Genomic DNA, 17,708 nt, shown 5'->3' with positions numbered 1-17,708 from the left:
AGGCCTTGCCAGACCTTGCCAGACACACTGTTATTTGACAAAATTTGATCCAGTGGACATAAAAACTTCCATTCCTTTAATTTATAATTGTACCATATTTTTGTCCCAATATACTTAAGTACTTGCTCACTTTCTACACTATACAGAACTAATTGAACAGGCTTTTTGTTTCTAAATTTACAACTATCCTTAAGGCATAAAAGATTTATAACCAGGTATTGAAGAAATTAAACTGTTCATTGTCTGAAAATACTTGTTTAGGAGGAGTTTCTGAAGTGTTTGAAATCATCCCATATTCCTGACTTTTCAGGAATCCTTTTGATGGGAACTATTTTTTTTCTTTTTCAGATCCATGTGTTATGGCATCTTTGTTTAAAAACAAAAACAGGGATGCCTGGGTGGCTAATTCACTTAAGTGTTTGCCTTTGAGTCTTGGGATCTAGTCCTGCATCAGGCTTCCTGCTCAGCGGGAGCCTGCTTCTCCTTCTGTCTGTCGCTCCCCCTGCTTGTGCGTACTCTCTCTCTCTCTGACAAATGAATAAAATCTTAAAAACAAGAAAAATAAAAACAAAAACAAAATAATCTCCCTTCCTTTAAATCTCAAAAATGCAGTGTGGCAACATTGTTTCTTTTAAGAGATCTTCCATCTAGTCTAGAGGAAAGAGAGAGACCTAATTGATGAAATGGAAATAAAACAGATACATCCCCAAATCTAAATTTGTGTCTAATAAACATACTATATTTTGTAAAATTTAATATTTTCTGACTTCTAATTATTGGAGCTACATACTCATTTTCTTACAAGTTAAAAGATAGGAAAAATGGGGACTAAGTGTTGTCTGATTCACGTAAGATGGTGGCCAACTGAAGGAGGCTCTGAAAAGTCTGTTACTATATTGTCAACACAGAGTGACACAGGTAGGTGTGATAGTGTGTGGAACCCACCTTGAGGCAGCTGAGGGAGGCCTGGCCTCAGCGTCAGAAAACTGTTGGTCTGGCTCTGAGTTTCAGGTTTCTCTTGTATTGAATATTATTTTCTTTTAGTTGCACACTTGACTCAGATGAACTATTACACAGAAGCGCAAAGAAAAAAGACAAAAATTGACCTTAACTAGGTGAGGGGCAAATGTGGGGCCCTGAGCACTGGCCTTGAGATGGCTTCTGAGCCTCTACTGAGCAATATGAAAATAAGTGAGTCAGAGGATTGAGGGCTCTCTTCCATCACTAAAGGGTTGAATTTTTTTTTAAGTAACAAATTTTCATAATGTATTGTGCAAGGTCCAAGGAAAACTACAGATCACACTGACAGAAGGAAATCAACTTCAAACTGATTTAATAAACTTTTGAAAATTAAAACAAGGAAAGGGCAACCCATATTACTGTAAAAGTTTGACAGAAAAAGTTAACTCATCAGTTCAGAATTGCAACATTTTCCAGTACTGTTCCCTTTGAAGTACGTTAACTGTTTCAATTAGGAAAAAAATCTATTTTTAAATGCAGTACTTTACCAGTTTGCGAGAAACATTTGTACTTAATTTTTCTTAAATCCGTGTTTGGTAAGAAGTGGGTTGAAGTATTAAATAAGGCTTTATGTGGAAGATATTAGTAAACAATAAAAAACTTTAATCTGTGTGTAGTAGGTATCCACAACCTACAAGGAAAATTAGACAGAAGGAACTTTAGTAGTTTTTCCTGATTATACAGTTAATCATTTAATAATAGTGGAGAAAGGACCTTTAGTTGATTCAAATAGGTATCTTAACCAAGAGTGATTGCAATGTAAAACTGTTTAGTCTTGCAGGAATGCTAGAAAAGGGATTTTAGGAGTTGAGACCAATTTTTCCTTAACTTAAAAAAATTCATCATTAAGATATCTTTGGACAAAGAAAGTAGAAGTTACTTTCACAGTTGCTCTATTGTGATTTTGAATGCAGTTTCATTCCTCAAAGCCAGAAGGATTACAAAATGAATAACAGTAATTAGGCCTCTCCTTATTTCAGTTCTGAGTTTACCCCCGTACAGCAGAAAATTATTAAAGAAAAACACTGTTTTCTCATTTGAGTTAACAAGTATTGAAGCCTGATTTCAGTGATCTAGTTAACTTTGGGTTTTTGAGCAAACAGAAGAAAAACTTTGGAATTTTTACAAGAAAATTTTTCTACGAAAATACTGTTTCCACAGATTAAGGAATTTTATTTATTCTTTTCATTGCTTTATCCCCCAAACTTAGAACAGGACCTAGAACAGAGTAGTTATTTCATAAATATGTGTGGAATGAATGAATGAGATCGGTATATTGTTTAATTTGGTGAAATACATAGCATGGACCTTTAAATGTCTGTTTTCTATTTTCTGTCCAGATACTGGAATTTCATTGTGGATCAGTAACTATAGTACTAGTTTTGGTTGGCATATACTTGTTTTGTCAATCATATAACAATGTCATATGTGACTTCAATAGTTTAGTTGAAGGCTCAAGCAATTTTCTATCTAATTTTTTTTTAAGATTTATTTATTAGAGCATGGGAGTGGGGAGGGGCAGAGGGAGAGAGAGATCCAGAGAGTCTTAAGCAGACTCTGCCCTGAAGGCAGAGCCCAACGGGGGCGTAGGGGGCAGCTTGATCTCATGACCCTGATATCATGACCTGAGCCGAAACCAAGAGTCAGATGCTTAACTGACTGAGCCACCCAGGCGCCCCAATTTTCTGTCTTACATGTTAGGTAGTACTTGAATTGTCGATTGTAGAGTAATGTTTTGCACCAGCCATTTACCAGTCAGGATAAAGGCATAGCAGGGGAATCTAATTTTGGGTAGAAGTGCCCTGAGCAACTTGAGCAGAACAAAGTTTTTGTATAAGTCTAGTTATGAGATAGTCTGAAGGGAAAAAATATGAATTATAAGGCACAGAAATGTACTCACTTGGTAAGTACTTTGAAAGTGGGTTTTTAGACCACTTTCATCATAATCATCTTGGCACTTTAATGATGAACCAACTCCTAAACTTATAGTACTTATTAATACAACGCATTATTTTTTAGGTTTTTCATTTCTGACATAACTGATTCTGCATTGCCAAACACGTGACGCATTCTGTACTTGGGCTCACGGGATATGTTGTGGGAAATATCTGCCCTAGGACTATGGCAGGTTACAATTAGAAGGAGGATGCATGATCTTCATGAAAGATAATGATTGTTCTTACGTACATGAAGGTATCCTCTAGTCCCTGTCGGATCCCTGTATTAATAAAAAACTTGAAAGGTGAACCTTATCTACATAAAGATACCTACTTCCTTCAATTTGGAAGGAAGTCCCTCTTGATGTGAATTAATCTTTGAGAATTATCTCATTTTAACTGAAAATGTGATTTAGTGATTTTTGTTACACATACTTTTTCTTCCTCCCTTACAACATAAAACTTTACTATTAAACAGTAATAACTAGTAGTGCTAGTACTTTTATTTAAACACTACCACATTATCTATGAAATAATACTTATATTAATAAGAGTTTGATAACCATGGCCACAAAATATCTCAATTTACAGATCCAAAAACTAATATTCAGCAATTTGCAGAAATAGAATGTATCTGAACTTGCTAATGTTGTTATAATTTAGAAATTGTCAGTACTATGTGTTTATAGTTTCTCCAAAATAAGTCATTTCCTTTGGGGCATAATTTTATTGCTCTCACATTCCTTCCTACTCTGTTAAGTCTAATGAGGTTTGTTTGTCCTTTAGGTGACCTACAAACGAGATCTGTATGCAGCGGAATCGATTATTAAGGGTATGTTTGGCCTTGTGACTGTCAGTTCCTGTGTTTCACAAATGCAAGCCAGTTCAGAATTTCTCATGACATTTTAAATCCCAGAATTCTCAGAAGTATAAATGCCTGCAGGCCACAGAGGTCTGTGATTTGTTTTTTTTTTTTTTTTTTTTTGGAAAATAATTACATTTTGCGTTTCCTGCTTGTGAAATGTCACTTATTAGTTATGTCACATTGGTTTTAATTTTTATAAAGGAAATACTTAATTTATGAAAAGTATGGGACACTGACACTATTAGAAGTAAAAACTGATTTTAATAAACTTAAGATACTTATTTTTACTAAAAGGCCTTGTCACACCCCCCCCATGACACTGCCATATCAGTACATGATATAGCATCTTTCATATGAAGGTATTTTTCCCCCATATATAGAAATAAGACTAGATGATATGTTAAATTCCTTTTCAGTCTTGACAATGATTGCAATTTTGTTTTGTAATTTACATAGTACATGTGTAATAACCCCTTTATCATTGTTTTCCATCTCTAGGCCTCACAGCTACACAGAGGTAGTTTGTGATAATCAACAAATATTTGTCATTGTGCTTAACACTGTACTAGGAATGTAATGATGCACAGGGGACAGTGATTGCCTATTTTTGCAGCCTCCATCATTTCAGTTAGGGTTTCTGAACCTCAGCACCCTTGGTATTTTAGTCCAGGTAATTCTTTGTAGCAGAGACTGTTTTCTCCATTGTACATTGTTGAGCAGTGTGCCTGGCCTATATTCACTAGATGCCAGAAGCACTCGTCCCTCCCTCCCTCCGTTCCCCATTGATGTGACTTCAGAAACACTGTTAAAACTTGTGGTCCTGGCAAAAATTACAGCGTCGATCCTGAACCAAGTATGGGGCTTCACAATCTGTTACTGACATCTTTGAAATAGATGAAGGGTAGATCTGTGTGCTCAGGTTTTGACTGAGAGGTGAACTTGCAATTCAGACTTGGAAGTTGAAGAAAATGTTGAGTCTGAACTCTGAATGTGTCAATTTGTTAAATAGGTTTCCCCCCAAAGTTTGAATAATCAATTGGCTTCACATTCACAAAACTGAAATCTTTTCTCTGGTCATGACATTGTATATTTGTAGTCTATCCTCAAGGTTTTTGTCCTTCAAGAATATTGTGTTGCAAACCATTAATGTACCATAATTTATACATTTGTGTATCTGTGTATGTAAACAGATCATCTATAGTAGCTATAAATCAAAATATTGACATGTATTTACACATCAGCGAGGCATTGAGTAAACATGACTGTGGAGAAGTTGGCTAAACCATGATGTGGTTGGTTACGTTCTCAGCAGAGGGAAATAGAAAACTAGTCTGGTTTCCATACACAGTCATACCTTTGTTACCTAGGTACAATGGACATGACCTATTTTGTGAGTAGTTGGTAAGGGCTCCTGCTGAGAATTGCGCACGTTATATTTGCCTACAATTTATTAGAGCAGGCTTCTTATAAAATAAAAGCCTGCATTTTAACTATAATTGTAACGACTATAGTTTTGGAAATTGTATACAGAGAGGAACTGTTTTTCTTCTGTAACATGTTTTAGTGTGCCATTTTTATTTTTAAGCATTTAAAAAGTATTCTTTTATTATCAGGGAAAGTAATCTGACTGGATATAAATGGCTGGTCAGTCATCTCCAAAAATTTCTTTATGCTCTAGGGTTTGCATTTCTAATAACTTCTCAGGAGACTGTGATGTTGATCATATACTTGGAGGGCCACTCCTCTGGGGCCTTCCCACCCTCACTGTGGGCCTCTAGATAAACAGCATGGTGATTACCTGAGAAACTGAATGCAGGATGTGTGGCCCCACCACATTAAATCAGAAGATGCATTTTAGGCAAAACTCTGGCTGATGAGTTTGTACGTTAAATTTTGGAAACATTTCTCTAGGCCGCTCTTCAGTATTTCACAGCTCCTTTCTTTTTAGGTAATATTTTTATTGCATTAAGGGCTCTCACAGTGCTTTATCAGCTCCAAATGCTTGTTTGCTTACCTGGGATTGCTACCTGCCTCTGTGATTTGCACTAATGCTATCTCTGAGGCCTGATAGGAGAAAGAACACTTGGCATAGGCAAATGAACACCCTTGGATTTTTTAAAATTAAATTACAAAATAAAATATATATAGCAGATTGTTTGAGCTAGGTATTTACCAGTTTGCCTGTTCCTAGTAAATGTTCAAAGTATTTTTCTAGGCACTACTGTAACACAGTATTTATTGGGTACTTTGTGTCAGACATTGGGTTATGTTTATCATCTCGTGCTTCTCCAAGAACTTAATGACGTAGGTCATGTCACTGTGTCCATATTATTGGATCATCAAGGGTTCTAAGCAATTACTGATTTAAGAAGGATACAAAATAAATTCTTAACTGCAAGTTTCTGTCTTTGGTAGTTACCTCTTTTTTTTCCTTAAGCAGAGATTGTTTAGATTGCCTTCTCTGAAATCCTTGACCTATATGTGTTTTGAAATTTGGAATATTTATATTTTCAGAAGTTAGTGCAGTACATAACATATTAAGTCACATCACCAGTGGGATTAAGGACCTTGCAACATAATGAAAATTATAATGCATGAATGTTTGCATTTAGTGCAGGAATAAAGACTGTAGAACCTCTAGTCCAAGTTTAGGTCTGATTTTACCACCAAATTTATATACGAAAACAATTAATAAATTTTCTATTTGGATTTCAGCGTTGCCCGTAACTTGGTGTGAACCTCTTTTAGATTGATTCAGTGAAGTTGAGAGGATGTCCTCTTGTTCTTTCTTTTGTTTTTGTTTTTTGTAGTATCTAACATTGAGTTTAATTGAATGTAGTTGTATGTTGTAGTGTACAGCTGCATTATTTTCCTTAGAATTGAAAAAAATTTAACTTATGGGGAGAGGTGGCTCTTTTCTCCCACGACACCACTTTACCTATTCCTAAGAGACACATATTGTGACCCAATGTACCTATTCCTATATTATATAAATTTTTTTCTCAAAGGTGATGTAAAATTGGATATATATACTTTTGTCAAAGTTTAAAACCAGGATTGGGAGCACATGGCATTCATGCCAGTTGTTTTATTTATTTAAAGAAAAAATTTTTTTTTTAGTTTTCTTCAGACAATTCTTTTTTTAAATTTTATTTTATTATTTTATGCTAGTCACCATACAATACATCATGAATTTTTGATGTAGTGTTCCACGATCCATTGTTTTCATATAACACCCAGTGCTCCATGCCAATACCCATCACCAGGCTCACCCATCCCCCCACCCCCTCCCCTCTAGAACCCTCAGTTTGTTTCTCGGAGTCCATAGTCTCTCATGGTTCATGTCCCCCTCCGGTTCCCCCGCCCCTCATTTCTCCCTTCCTCCTCCTAGTGTCCTCCCTGCTATTCCTTATGTTCCACAAATAAGTGAACCATATGATAATTGACTTTCTCTGCTTGACTTATTTCACTTAGTATAATCTCCTCCAGTCCCATCCATGTTGATGTAAAAGTTAGGTGTTCATCCTTTCTGATGGCTGAGTAATATTCCATTGTATATATGGACCACATCTTCTTTATCCATTCATCTGTTGAAGGGCATCTCGGCTCTTTCCACAGTTTGGCTATTGCGGACATTGCTGCTATGAGCATTGGGGTGCATATGGCCCTTCTTTTCACTCCATCTGTGTCTTTGGGGTAAATACCCAGGAGTGCAATTGCTGGGTCATAGGGTAGCTCTATTTTTAGTTTTTTGAGGAACCGCCACACTGTTTTCCAAAGTGGCTGTACCAACTTGCCTTCCCACCAACAGTGTAAGAGGGTTCCCCTTTCTCCACAACCTCTCCAACATTTGTTTCTTGCCTTGTCCATTTTTGCCATTTAACTGGTATAAGGTGGTATCTCAGTGTGGTTTTGATTTGAATTTCCCTGATATACCAGTTGTTTTAAATAGGTTACCCTCATCTTTTTACTATAATGTTGTAACAGACATAATACTACTCTCATTTTGAAGATGGGTAAACTGTGGTTTAGATTCATTACTTTTCTCTTGGTCCTACAGTAAGAGCAAGATGCACAATTTAAACCCAGGTCTCTCTTGTCTTGAAGCCTGACTTCACTCTGGGACATGGCTGCTTGGCACCTCTGAGTCCTAAGCTACTCAAGCTGACTGCTGTGCTGGATGCTAGACCCGTTAGTGCTCTTCTAGTCAGTACAGCCAGTGGTTGGTGAAGTTCAGCCTACCCAGCTCTGATTCTGTTGGCTTAAAGCTCTCTCTGCAGCTAGCCCGCTGAAGAGTGAGCACACAGTTGTGACGGGATGTCTTCTCATATGGTGCTGTGCTAAACACATGGTATAATCTTCTAGAGAGTGTGGGAGAAACATAATACTGACCTCGCAGATTTCTGGACATGCCTAGAGAATGAGCAACAATGAAAACTCAAAATCATAGATTCAGAATGATGGGTTGGTTACTGTTTAGTTTTCTTCTTTGTTAATTCTGGTAGTTGAAGGCTTATCCAGCCATAGCAGTTTTTCCTTTACCAGGATAAAGCTTTTTTTCCTACTGTGATCTGAGTGCTTCATATTCTGTAAGTGGTCCTTTCTGAGTTGCTTTTTCACTTGAATGCCAAGTAGTGCTGGTCAACAAATTATATTCTCATGAAAGTATTTTCTTGTTTTGATATTTTAAGACTCTACAAAGCATTTCCTTGATAAATGTCTTGCATGTGCCTTTTGTTCTCGCAAATTTACTTGTCACTGGAACGGCATGTATGTTTGATGAATCTTAATGTTCCTCCAAGTCCATATCTTTTGTTTAGTATGGGAATTTTGATGTAACTAACTTTAGGCAAGCTTTTGACTAAAGTCCCCAAATTGTGGTATCCAACAAGTGTCAAAATCTGACTTCTCTTTTTGTGTTTTTAGATGTCTCATTTTGAAGCTTAATTTATTTTAGCATCAGTATATTTATATGGTTTTCCATCTATAGTGAAGTATCTGATAATAGGAAATGCGTATATAAAGTAGTCTTATATTCACACAGTTGTCTGCATTGGAGAAGGTACAGTTAATCGCAAATTAACTATGAGGTAAAACAGCATTTTTTTTTTAAGTTTCAAATTCCAGTTAAGTTACAGTGTAATATTAGTTTCGGGTGTACAATAGAGGGATTCAGCACCTCCATACACCATCTTGTGCTCATCACAGGTGTGCTCCTTAATCCTCATCACTTACTTCGCCTATCCCTGCATCCCCCTCCCTGCGAGTAACCACAGTTCTCTATAATTAAAAGTCTGTTTCTTGGTTTATCTCATACTTTCTGCCTTTGTTCATTTGTTTTGGTTCTTAAATTCTACATATGAGTGAAATCATATGGCATTTGTCTTTCTCTGTCTTATTTCAGTTAGCATTATACTGCCTAGCTCCGTCCATGTCCTTGCAAATGGCAAGATTTCATTCTTTTTATGGCTAAGTAACATTCTATTGTATATATACTACATCTTTATGCATTCATCAATGGATGGACACTTGGGCTTTTTCCATAGTTTGCCTATTGTAGGTAATACTGTTGTAAACATAGGTGTGCATGTATCTTTTTGGATTAATGTTTTTAGACTCTTTGAGTAAATACCCAGTAGCGCCATTGCTGAATCATAGGGTACTTTGATTTTTAACTTTTGAAGAACCTCCATACTGTTTTCCAGTGTGGCTGCACCAGTTTGCATTCCCACCAACAGGGCAAGAGGGGTTCCCCTTTCTCCATATCCTTGCCAACACTTGTTGTTTCTTGTGTTGTTGATTTTAGCCATTCTGACAGATGTGAGGTGATACCTCATTGTGGCTTTGATTTGCATTTTCCTAATGATGAGCAATATTGAGCATCTTTTCATGTGTCTATTGGCTGGCTATCTGGATGTCTCTTTTGGAGAACTGTATGTTCATGTCTTTTGCCCATTTTTTAATTGGATTATTTTTTGGGTTTTTTCTTAGTAAGTTCTTTATATATTTTGCATACTCACTCTTTATCAGATATGTCATTTGCAAATATCTTCTTCCATTCTTTAGGTTGACTTTTAGTTTGGTTGATTGTTTTCCTTGCTGTGCAGAAGCATTTTATCTTGATTAAGTCCCAATAGTTTATTTTTGCTTTTGTTTCCCCTGCCTCAGGAGAATATGCCCAGAAAAATGTTGCTACAGCCAGTGTCAAAGAGGTTAGTGCCTGTGTTTTCTTCTAGGATTTTTATGGTTTCAGGTCTCACATTTATGTCTGTGATCCATTTTGAATTTATTTTTGTGTATGGTGTAAGAAAGTGGTCAGGTTTCATTCTTTTGCATGTTGCTGTCCAGTTTTCCAAACATGATTTGTTGAAGAGACTGTCCTTTCCTCATTGGATATTCTCTCCTGCTCTGTTGAAGATTAATTGACCATGTAGTCATGGGTTTATTTCTGGGTTTTCTGTTCTGTTGCTGTATGTGTCTCTTTTTTGTGCCACTACCATACTGCTTTGATGACTACAACTTGAAGTTGGAATTGTGATACTTCCATCTTTGCTTTTCTTTTTCAAGATTGCTTTGGCTATTTGGGGTCTTTTGTGGTTCCATACACATTTTAGGATTGTTTGTTCCAGCTCTGTGAAAATTGCTCTTGGTATTTTGATAGGGATTGCATTAAATATGTAGATTGCCTTGGGTAATGTAGACATTTTAACAATATTTGCTCTTCCAACCCATGAACATGGAATGTCATTCCATTTGTGTCATCTTGAATTTCTTTTATCAGTGTTTTACAGTTTTCAGAGTATAGATCTTTCCCTTCTTTGGTTAGGTTTATTCCTAGATATCTTATTATTTGGGGTGGAATTATAAATTGCCTTTTAAAAAAATTATCTTTGTGCTGCTTCATTATTGGTGTATAGAAATGCAGCAGAGTTTTGTACATTGCTTTTGTATCCTGTAACTTTACTGAATTCATTTTTCAGTTCTAGCAGTTTTTTTGTGTGGAATTTTTAGGGTTTTCTGTATATACAGTACCATGTCATCTGCAAATAGTGAAAGTTTTACTTCTTCCTTACCAATTTGGATTCCTTTTATTTCTTTTTTTGTCTGGTTGCTGTGGTTAAGACTTCCGGTACTATGTGGAATAAAAGTGGTGAGAGTGGACATCCTTGTCTTATTCCCAATGTTAGGGGAAAACTCAGTTTTTCACCATTAAGGATGATACGGGCAGGGCACCTGGTGGCTCAGTCATTTAAGCATCTGCCTTCGGCTCAGGTCATGATCTTGAGGCCCTGGGATTGAGCCTCGCATCGGGCTCCCTGCTCAGCTGAGAGCCTGCTTCTCTTTCTCCCTCTACTGCTCCCCCTGCTGTGCTCTCTCTGTCTCTCTTTGTGTCAAATAAATAAATAAATTTTTTTTTTTAAGATTTTATTTATCCGTTTTACAGAGAGAGACACAGAGAGAGAGAGGGAACACAAGCAGGGGGAGTGGGAGAAGGAGAAGCAGGCTTCCCATTGAACAAGGAGCCCGATGCAGGGCTCAATCCCAGGACTCTGGGATCGTGACCTGAGCCGAAGGCAGATGCTTAACGACTGAGCCACCCAGGCGCCCCTAAATAAATAAATCTCAAAAAAAAAAAGGATGATATTGGCTTGGGTTTTTCATAAATGGCTTTATTATGTTGAGGTATGTTCCCTCTAAGCCTATTTTTTTAGGGTTTTTATTATAAATGGATGTTGTAGTTTGTCAAATGTTTTTTCAGCATCTATTGAAATGATTATAGGGTTCTAATCCTTTCTCCTATTGATGTGATGTATCACATTGATTGATCTGTGATTATGAAACCACCTTCGCAACACAGGAATAAATACCACTTGATCATGGCGAATAATTTTTTTAATGTATTGCTGGATTCTTTGCTACCATTTTGCTGACAATTTTTGTTTCTATGTTCATCAGGGATATTGGCCTATACTTCTTTTTTTAGTGGTTTCTTTATCTGCTTTGGTATCAAGATAATGCTGGCCTCATAGACTGAATTAAAAAGTTTTCCTTCCTTTTCTGTTTGAACAGTTTGAGAAGAATAGGTATTAAATCTTCTTTAAATGTTTGGTAGAATTTGTGAAGCCATCTGGTCCTGGACTTTTGTTTCTTGGGAGTTTTTTGGTACTGACTGAATTTCTTTGCTGGTTATCAGTCTGTTCGAATTTTCTATTTCTTTCTTTTTCAGTTTTGGTAGTTTATATGTTTCTAGGAATTTTTCCATTTCTTCCTGGTTGTCCAATTTGTTGGCAGATAGATTTTTATAATATTCTCTTGTAATTGTTCATATTTCTGTGGTATTTTTCTGCTCATTTGTGACATTTTAGTCTTTTTTTTGATAAGTCTGGCTAGAGAATTACCAATTTTATTAATTTTTTTCTAAGAAACAGCTCTTGGCTTTATTGATCTGTTTTGTTTTTTTTTTTAGGTTCTATATCATTTATTTTTGCTCTAAACTTTATTATTTCCTTCCTTCTGCTGGTTTTAGGTTTTGTTTGTTCTTTTTTCCTAGGTTCTTTCAGTGGAAGCTTAGGCTTTTTGAGATTGTTCTCGCTTCTTGAGGTAGGCCTGTAATGCTATATACTTCTCTCTTAGAACTGTTTCTCCTGCATCCCCAAGGTTTTGGACCATTGTGTTTTCATTTTCACTTGTTGCCATGTTCTTTTTAATTTCTTCTTTTATTTCCTGGTTGACCCATTCATTGTTTAGTAGCTTGTTATTTAACCTTCATGTATTGGTGGTCTTTCCAGAATTTTTTCTTGTGGTTAACTTCTAGTTTCCTAGCACTGTGTTCAGAAAAGACGCATGGTGTGACTTCAATCTTCTTGAATTTGTGGAGGCTTGTTTTGTGGCCTAATATGTGATCTAGTCTGGAAAATGTTCCATGTGCACTTGAATGTGTATTCTGTTTTAGGATGCAGTGTTCTGAATATATCTATTAAATCCATCTGTTCAGTGTGTCATTCAAAGCCATTATTTACTTGTTAGTTTTCTGTTTGGATGACCTGTCCATGGATGTCAATGAGGTGTTAAAGTTCCCTGGTATTATTGTATTATTATTGATTTGTTCCTTTATGTTTGTTATTATTAACTGTTTTATTATTTGGGTGCTCCTTTGGTGGGTGCATAAATATTTACAATTGTTAGATCTTCTTGTTGGATTGTTTCCTTTATTAGATGGTGTCCTTCTCCGTCATAAGAGTCTTCATTTTAAAGTCTTTTCTGTCTGTTACAGTGTTGTATCATTTGCGGTCTAAAGTGAGTCTCTCATAGGTAGCATATCCATGGGTCTTGTTATTTTAATCCATCTTTGTGTCTTTTGATTGGAGCGTTTAGTCCATTTACATTCAAAGTAATTATTGATAGATATGTATTCATTTCCATTTTATTACTTGTGTTTTGTGGTTGTTCCTAAGGATTTTCTCTGATTCTTCCTTGTCTTTCTTTCATGGTATGTTGATTTTCTTTAATGATCTATTTGGATTTCTTTCTCTATATCCTTTGCATATTTATTAGTAGTTTTTGATATATGGTTACCATTAGATTTGTATATAATCGGTCCTGCATATAGCAGTCTATGTTAAGTTGATGGTTGCTTAAGTTTGAAACCATTCTTTACTCCTTTCCTCCCCATGTTTTAGGTACACGTTGTCATATTTTACATCCTTTTATTTTGTGAATTTCTTGTCTGAGTTTTTTTACAGAAATACTCATTTTTACTGCTTTTGTGTTTCCTACCTTCATACTGTTACTTCTGGTTTCTCCTTCCCTTCAAAGAGTTCCCTTTAATATTTCTTACAGGAATGGTTTAGTGATCATAAGCTCATTTAATTGTGCTTTGTCTGGGAAACTCTTTATTTTTCTTCTGAATGATAGCCTTGCTGGATAGAGTATTCTCGGGTGCAGTTTTCCCATTCCGCATTTTGAATATATCATGCTACTCCCTTCTGGATTGGAAAGTTTCTGCTGAAAAATTCCCTGGTCGCCTTATGCCTTTTCCCTTGTATGTTACTGTCTTTTGTCTTGCTGCTTTAAAATATTTTCTTTATCATTACATTGTGCCAATTTAATTACAATATGTCTTGGTGTGGATCTGCTTTTGTTGATTTTGTTGGCAGTTATCTGTACGTCCTGCATCTGGATATCTGTTACCTTCCCCAGTTTAAGGAAGTTTTCAGCTATTATTTCTTCAAATAATTATTCTGCCCCTTATTCTCCTTTTCTTCTTGGACTCTGGTAATACGGATGTTACTATGGTTAATGGAGTCACTGAGTTCCATAAGTCTATTCTCATGTTGTATAATTCTTTTCATTCTATTTTGTTCAGCTTGATTACTTTCCATTACTCTGTCTTCTAGTTCATTAATTTGTTCCTTTCATGTATTGAGTCCTTTATCTCTGCTATGTTATTCCTTATCTCTTTAAGGGTCTCACTTATGTTTTCCACTGTTTTTCTCAAGTCTAATGAGAATCCTTACAATCCTTGCTTTAAATACTTCATCAAGCGTGTGACATATCTGTTTCACTTGGATCTCTGGCCATGGCCTTACTTTGTTCTTTCATTTGGAATAAATATTTCTGTCTTCTCATTTTGTCTAAGTCTCTTTGCCTGTTTCTCTATTTTAGGAAAATCAGCTGTATCTCCTGTTCTTGAGGATAATGACCTTAGGAAGAAGAAGTTCTGTAGTGCCCTTCTGTTCGGTGTTTCCTGTTCCCCAGGGCTTGGTGTTTCTAGGAGTGTCTCCAATGTATGTTATGTGCACTTGGCTGTTTTGTCCTGGCTGCTTTATCCTCCATTCCAGTTGTCTGCAGAGGCTCTCTTTGTCTGCTATGGGTAGGGTTTGGTCCCTGGCCTGAACGTGGTGTATTTTAAGTAGGTGGGCTCTTGTCTGCCTGTGATGAGACCTGTCACCACCAGTGCTGGAACCTCACTGATTTGGGAGATGCGGTCTGAGCAGGGATTAGGCTGGCCTTCTGGGGGAGGGGGCCCACTGTGCTGGGATTGAGGCAAGTAAGAATGGGAAGAGTAGTTCCACTGAAGCACAGGGGAGTTAGGGCTTGGTGTAAGCAAGTTAGGTGTAGATGCTGTGTTAGTTCCTGCAGGTGGCCCTATGCTTGTGCTGAGGAATGGGAGAGGGAGATGGTGCCTGCTAGTTCCTTTGTTCCTGGAGGGGTCTGTCACTGAACACTGCCTCTCTGGGAAGTGCTCTGAGATGAGCACATAACCTCCCTACTGTGTGCTCCAGGTGCTCTTCACATTGCTATTTATAAGCTGTCTATCCATGGATTGTTGGTTTGCCTTTTCCTTAAGAACAGCTCAATGCCCTCAGGGCTCTATCCCGACCACATTGGCTGACCTTTAAAACTCCAGGCTTTAAGCTCTACTGGTTGCCAGAAGTCACAAAATTGGTCCCCTCTTGCTTTCCAAACCAATTACTATGGGGATTCAAAACAGCATTTTACTACTGCTTTCTCTGAGGTAAAGAGTTGGATCTGGCATTTTTCTTTGTTATTTTAACTATTATAGGCCTCTGTGAGTGAAATTTAAAACAAACTTTTCTAGAGAGTAGCGTGATTAATAAGCTCAACAAGATAATGAAGTTACAGGATGTTTATAAACAGCGATGTAACAAAGAAGTTTTTTACTTTGGACACACAAGCTGGTTGAGCCCACCCCTCCCACTGAGCTGCCTCTGCTTGCTCAGACGTACCCAAACCATTTAAGTACTAACAGATGCCAGTGGTAACATATTTTATCTAGATTTACATATGACCTACAGTCCCAACCAAAACTTAATATGCTGACAGACCCCATGTTGGCAAAAGAACCAGTATTCTAAAATTTTCATAGAAAAAAAACCCCATGGAATTTTAAAATAAGAGATTGCATTTATTTTCTACCGTCTTCATCTAATCTTTTAATATATTTAATTTTGTGGCTAAAGACTGTTTAAAAAAGTGTTTTATGCTTTCTGGGTTATAATTGTACAAACCCAAGTAAGCTTATGCTATAAAAAAGTCTCATGATGCCTCTTGTCATATGGTTGTTTATTTAAACATGGAAAAATAAAATAGTGAAAACAGAAAATAATTTTTAAATGACTTTAGTTAATAGTAGTTAAAAATAGTTAATGTTCACATAAAAAAATCATGTTTTCCCAGTCATTATGTAATGTTTTCCATTTGTTAATTTAATTGATGTTGATTTCTCAAATACAACATCTATTGATTCAGAAACTTAGAATTTATTCTGAGTTGAAAAATGTTGAAACATTTTTTCAACATGACTGATAAAAAGGCAATTCTTTTATTGTTAAGCATTTTTGAACAGGTAAGGTACAAATCCCCATATGGCTGCTTTTTTGTTTGTTTGTTTCATACAGTGTTTTAGAAAATCAAACCAGTAGGTAAGCATTTGAATCATTTTGTGCTTATACATTGAAAGTAGCTGAATATACTTGTAAATTGGCTCTGACTGAAAGGAATAAAATAAAATCACATGTGAATAAAATTGATTTAGTGCTAGTAAGAATTAGGAAGACTCATTGTGATAGTATGTGTTTTATTCATATGAAGAAACTAATGCCTTAATATTTTTGTGATCCTTTAATATTTATACTTAATATCATGGTAGTTTAAGTGCAATATATTTTTAATCTTTTTAATCAAATTGAAAGAATGAGAAACTTTAAATCAGGTTTTCTCCATCTGTAACTGGACAATGTTCTGCATCTGTGGTATGTCTTCATCAGGTTTTTCTTGTTATATACCCAGTGATGGCACCATTTATGTCATTAACCATGCTTTTTTGGACAATGCAGTGTGACAACTAAGATTTACATAGAAACTGTAATTTTTGATGTATCTGGCTTTTGACTGTGATTCTTCATTTTCCACACTTTCACATTAATACCATAACTTCTTTGTACATAATAGTTTTTGTTCTTCACTGTCTTGAAAATAATACTGTGACTGTATCTTACGTGAATCTGTAAGAACATTTGCGTCAAGCTTTAGTTAGAACAGGAAGGTTGCAATATGATTTAATAGCAGTTTGGTTTCCTTGGAATCTTCCTGTAAAAAATGTAAATTGGAAAGTTAAATATTTGGGTGAAGATTAGAGAAAGTAAAGGTCACTTTAGTTTTATAATTTCTTTTATTTGTCATTAGATGCTAATTAAAACACAGGGAAATAAATCTGTCATGTTCAAAAACTTCTAAGGTCACAGTGAGTTATTAAGCAATTAGCTAAATAAGACTTGATAAGACAAAAGCTAGCCAGTTATACTTGACTCTGATGTAGGTAGAATATAAAACAATAAAAACTCCAAATAAGATGTTTATGCTTAAAGCAATAATACATTTTGTAAATATCCTGGTGAGTCATTAGACTTTAAAAATTGCATTTCCTTCACATTTCTCTTAATTCAGAATATATACTTTGAAAAAGAATATATATATGTATTGCATCATTTACTTGGAAAATAGTAATATGTTACATGTAAAAACATGTGCAACAGATAAGATGTCACATGTCTGCTCCTTACTTGGAGTTGTAAGGTAAAAAACTTCATCCTGTATTCAATGAGTCACTTAAAAATGTGAATATCTGATATAACAAATCTTGAAAAAAAAATCTGCCTATGTACCATTACCATTGCCCTCCAGTAAAAACATGTACAGTCAGTAGAGGTAACTTCTCTGAAGACCATTTTGACCTTTTAAAGTGTGTATGTGTTGTGTCTTTTGCATGTCTCTCTGTACCAACCCTGTTGTCCCCTTGTCCTCTAGACCTGGCTTGTTGGTTTTTTTTTTCTTTATTGACCATATGCTGCCCCCTTCTCTGT

At 36.0% G+C, this 17,708-nt stretch overlaps 1 protein-coding gene across 1 annotated transcript in view; it reads left to right on the top strand.

The window, feature by feature from the left end:
- Nucleotides 1-17,708, top strand: part of CRPPA (CDP-L-ribitol pyrophosphorylase A) — a 292,423-nt gene that overhangs the window by 92,877 nt on the left and 181,838 nt on the right. The window contains exon 6 of the mRNA XM_028117376.2: nt 3,744-3,789. Coding sequence (XP_027973177.2) covers nt 3,744-3,789 — 46 coding nt within the window. The remainder of the gene's footprint in view (nt 1-3,743; nt 3,790-17,708) is intronic.

This window comes from Eumetopias jubatus, unplaced genomic scaffold (assembly GCF_037043125.1).
Source record: "Eumetopias jubatus isolate StellerSeaLion01/CBP00866 unplaced genomic scaffold, mEumJub1_p1.0 scaffold_14, whole genome shotgun sequence".
NCBI classification, from domain to species: domain Eukaryota; kingdom Metazoa; phylum Chordata; class Mammalia; order Carnivora; family Otariidae; genus Eumetopias; species Eumetopias jubatus.
The sequence above is the reverse complement of the archived record's forward strand: the minus strand, read 5'-3'. Positions and strand labels throughout refer to the sequence as shown.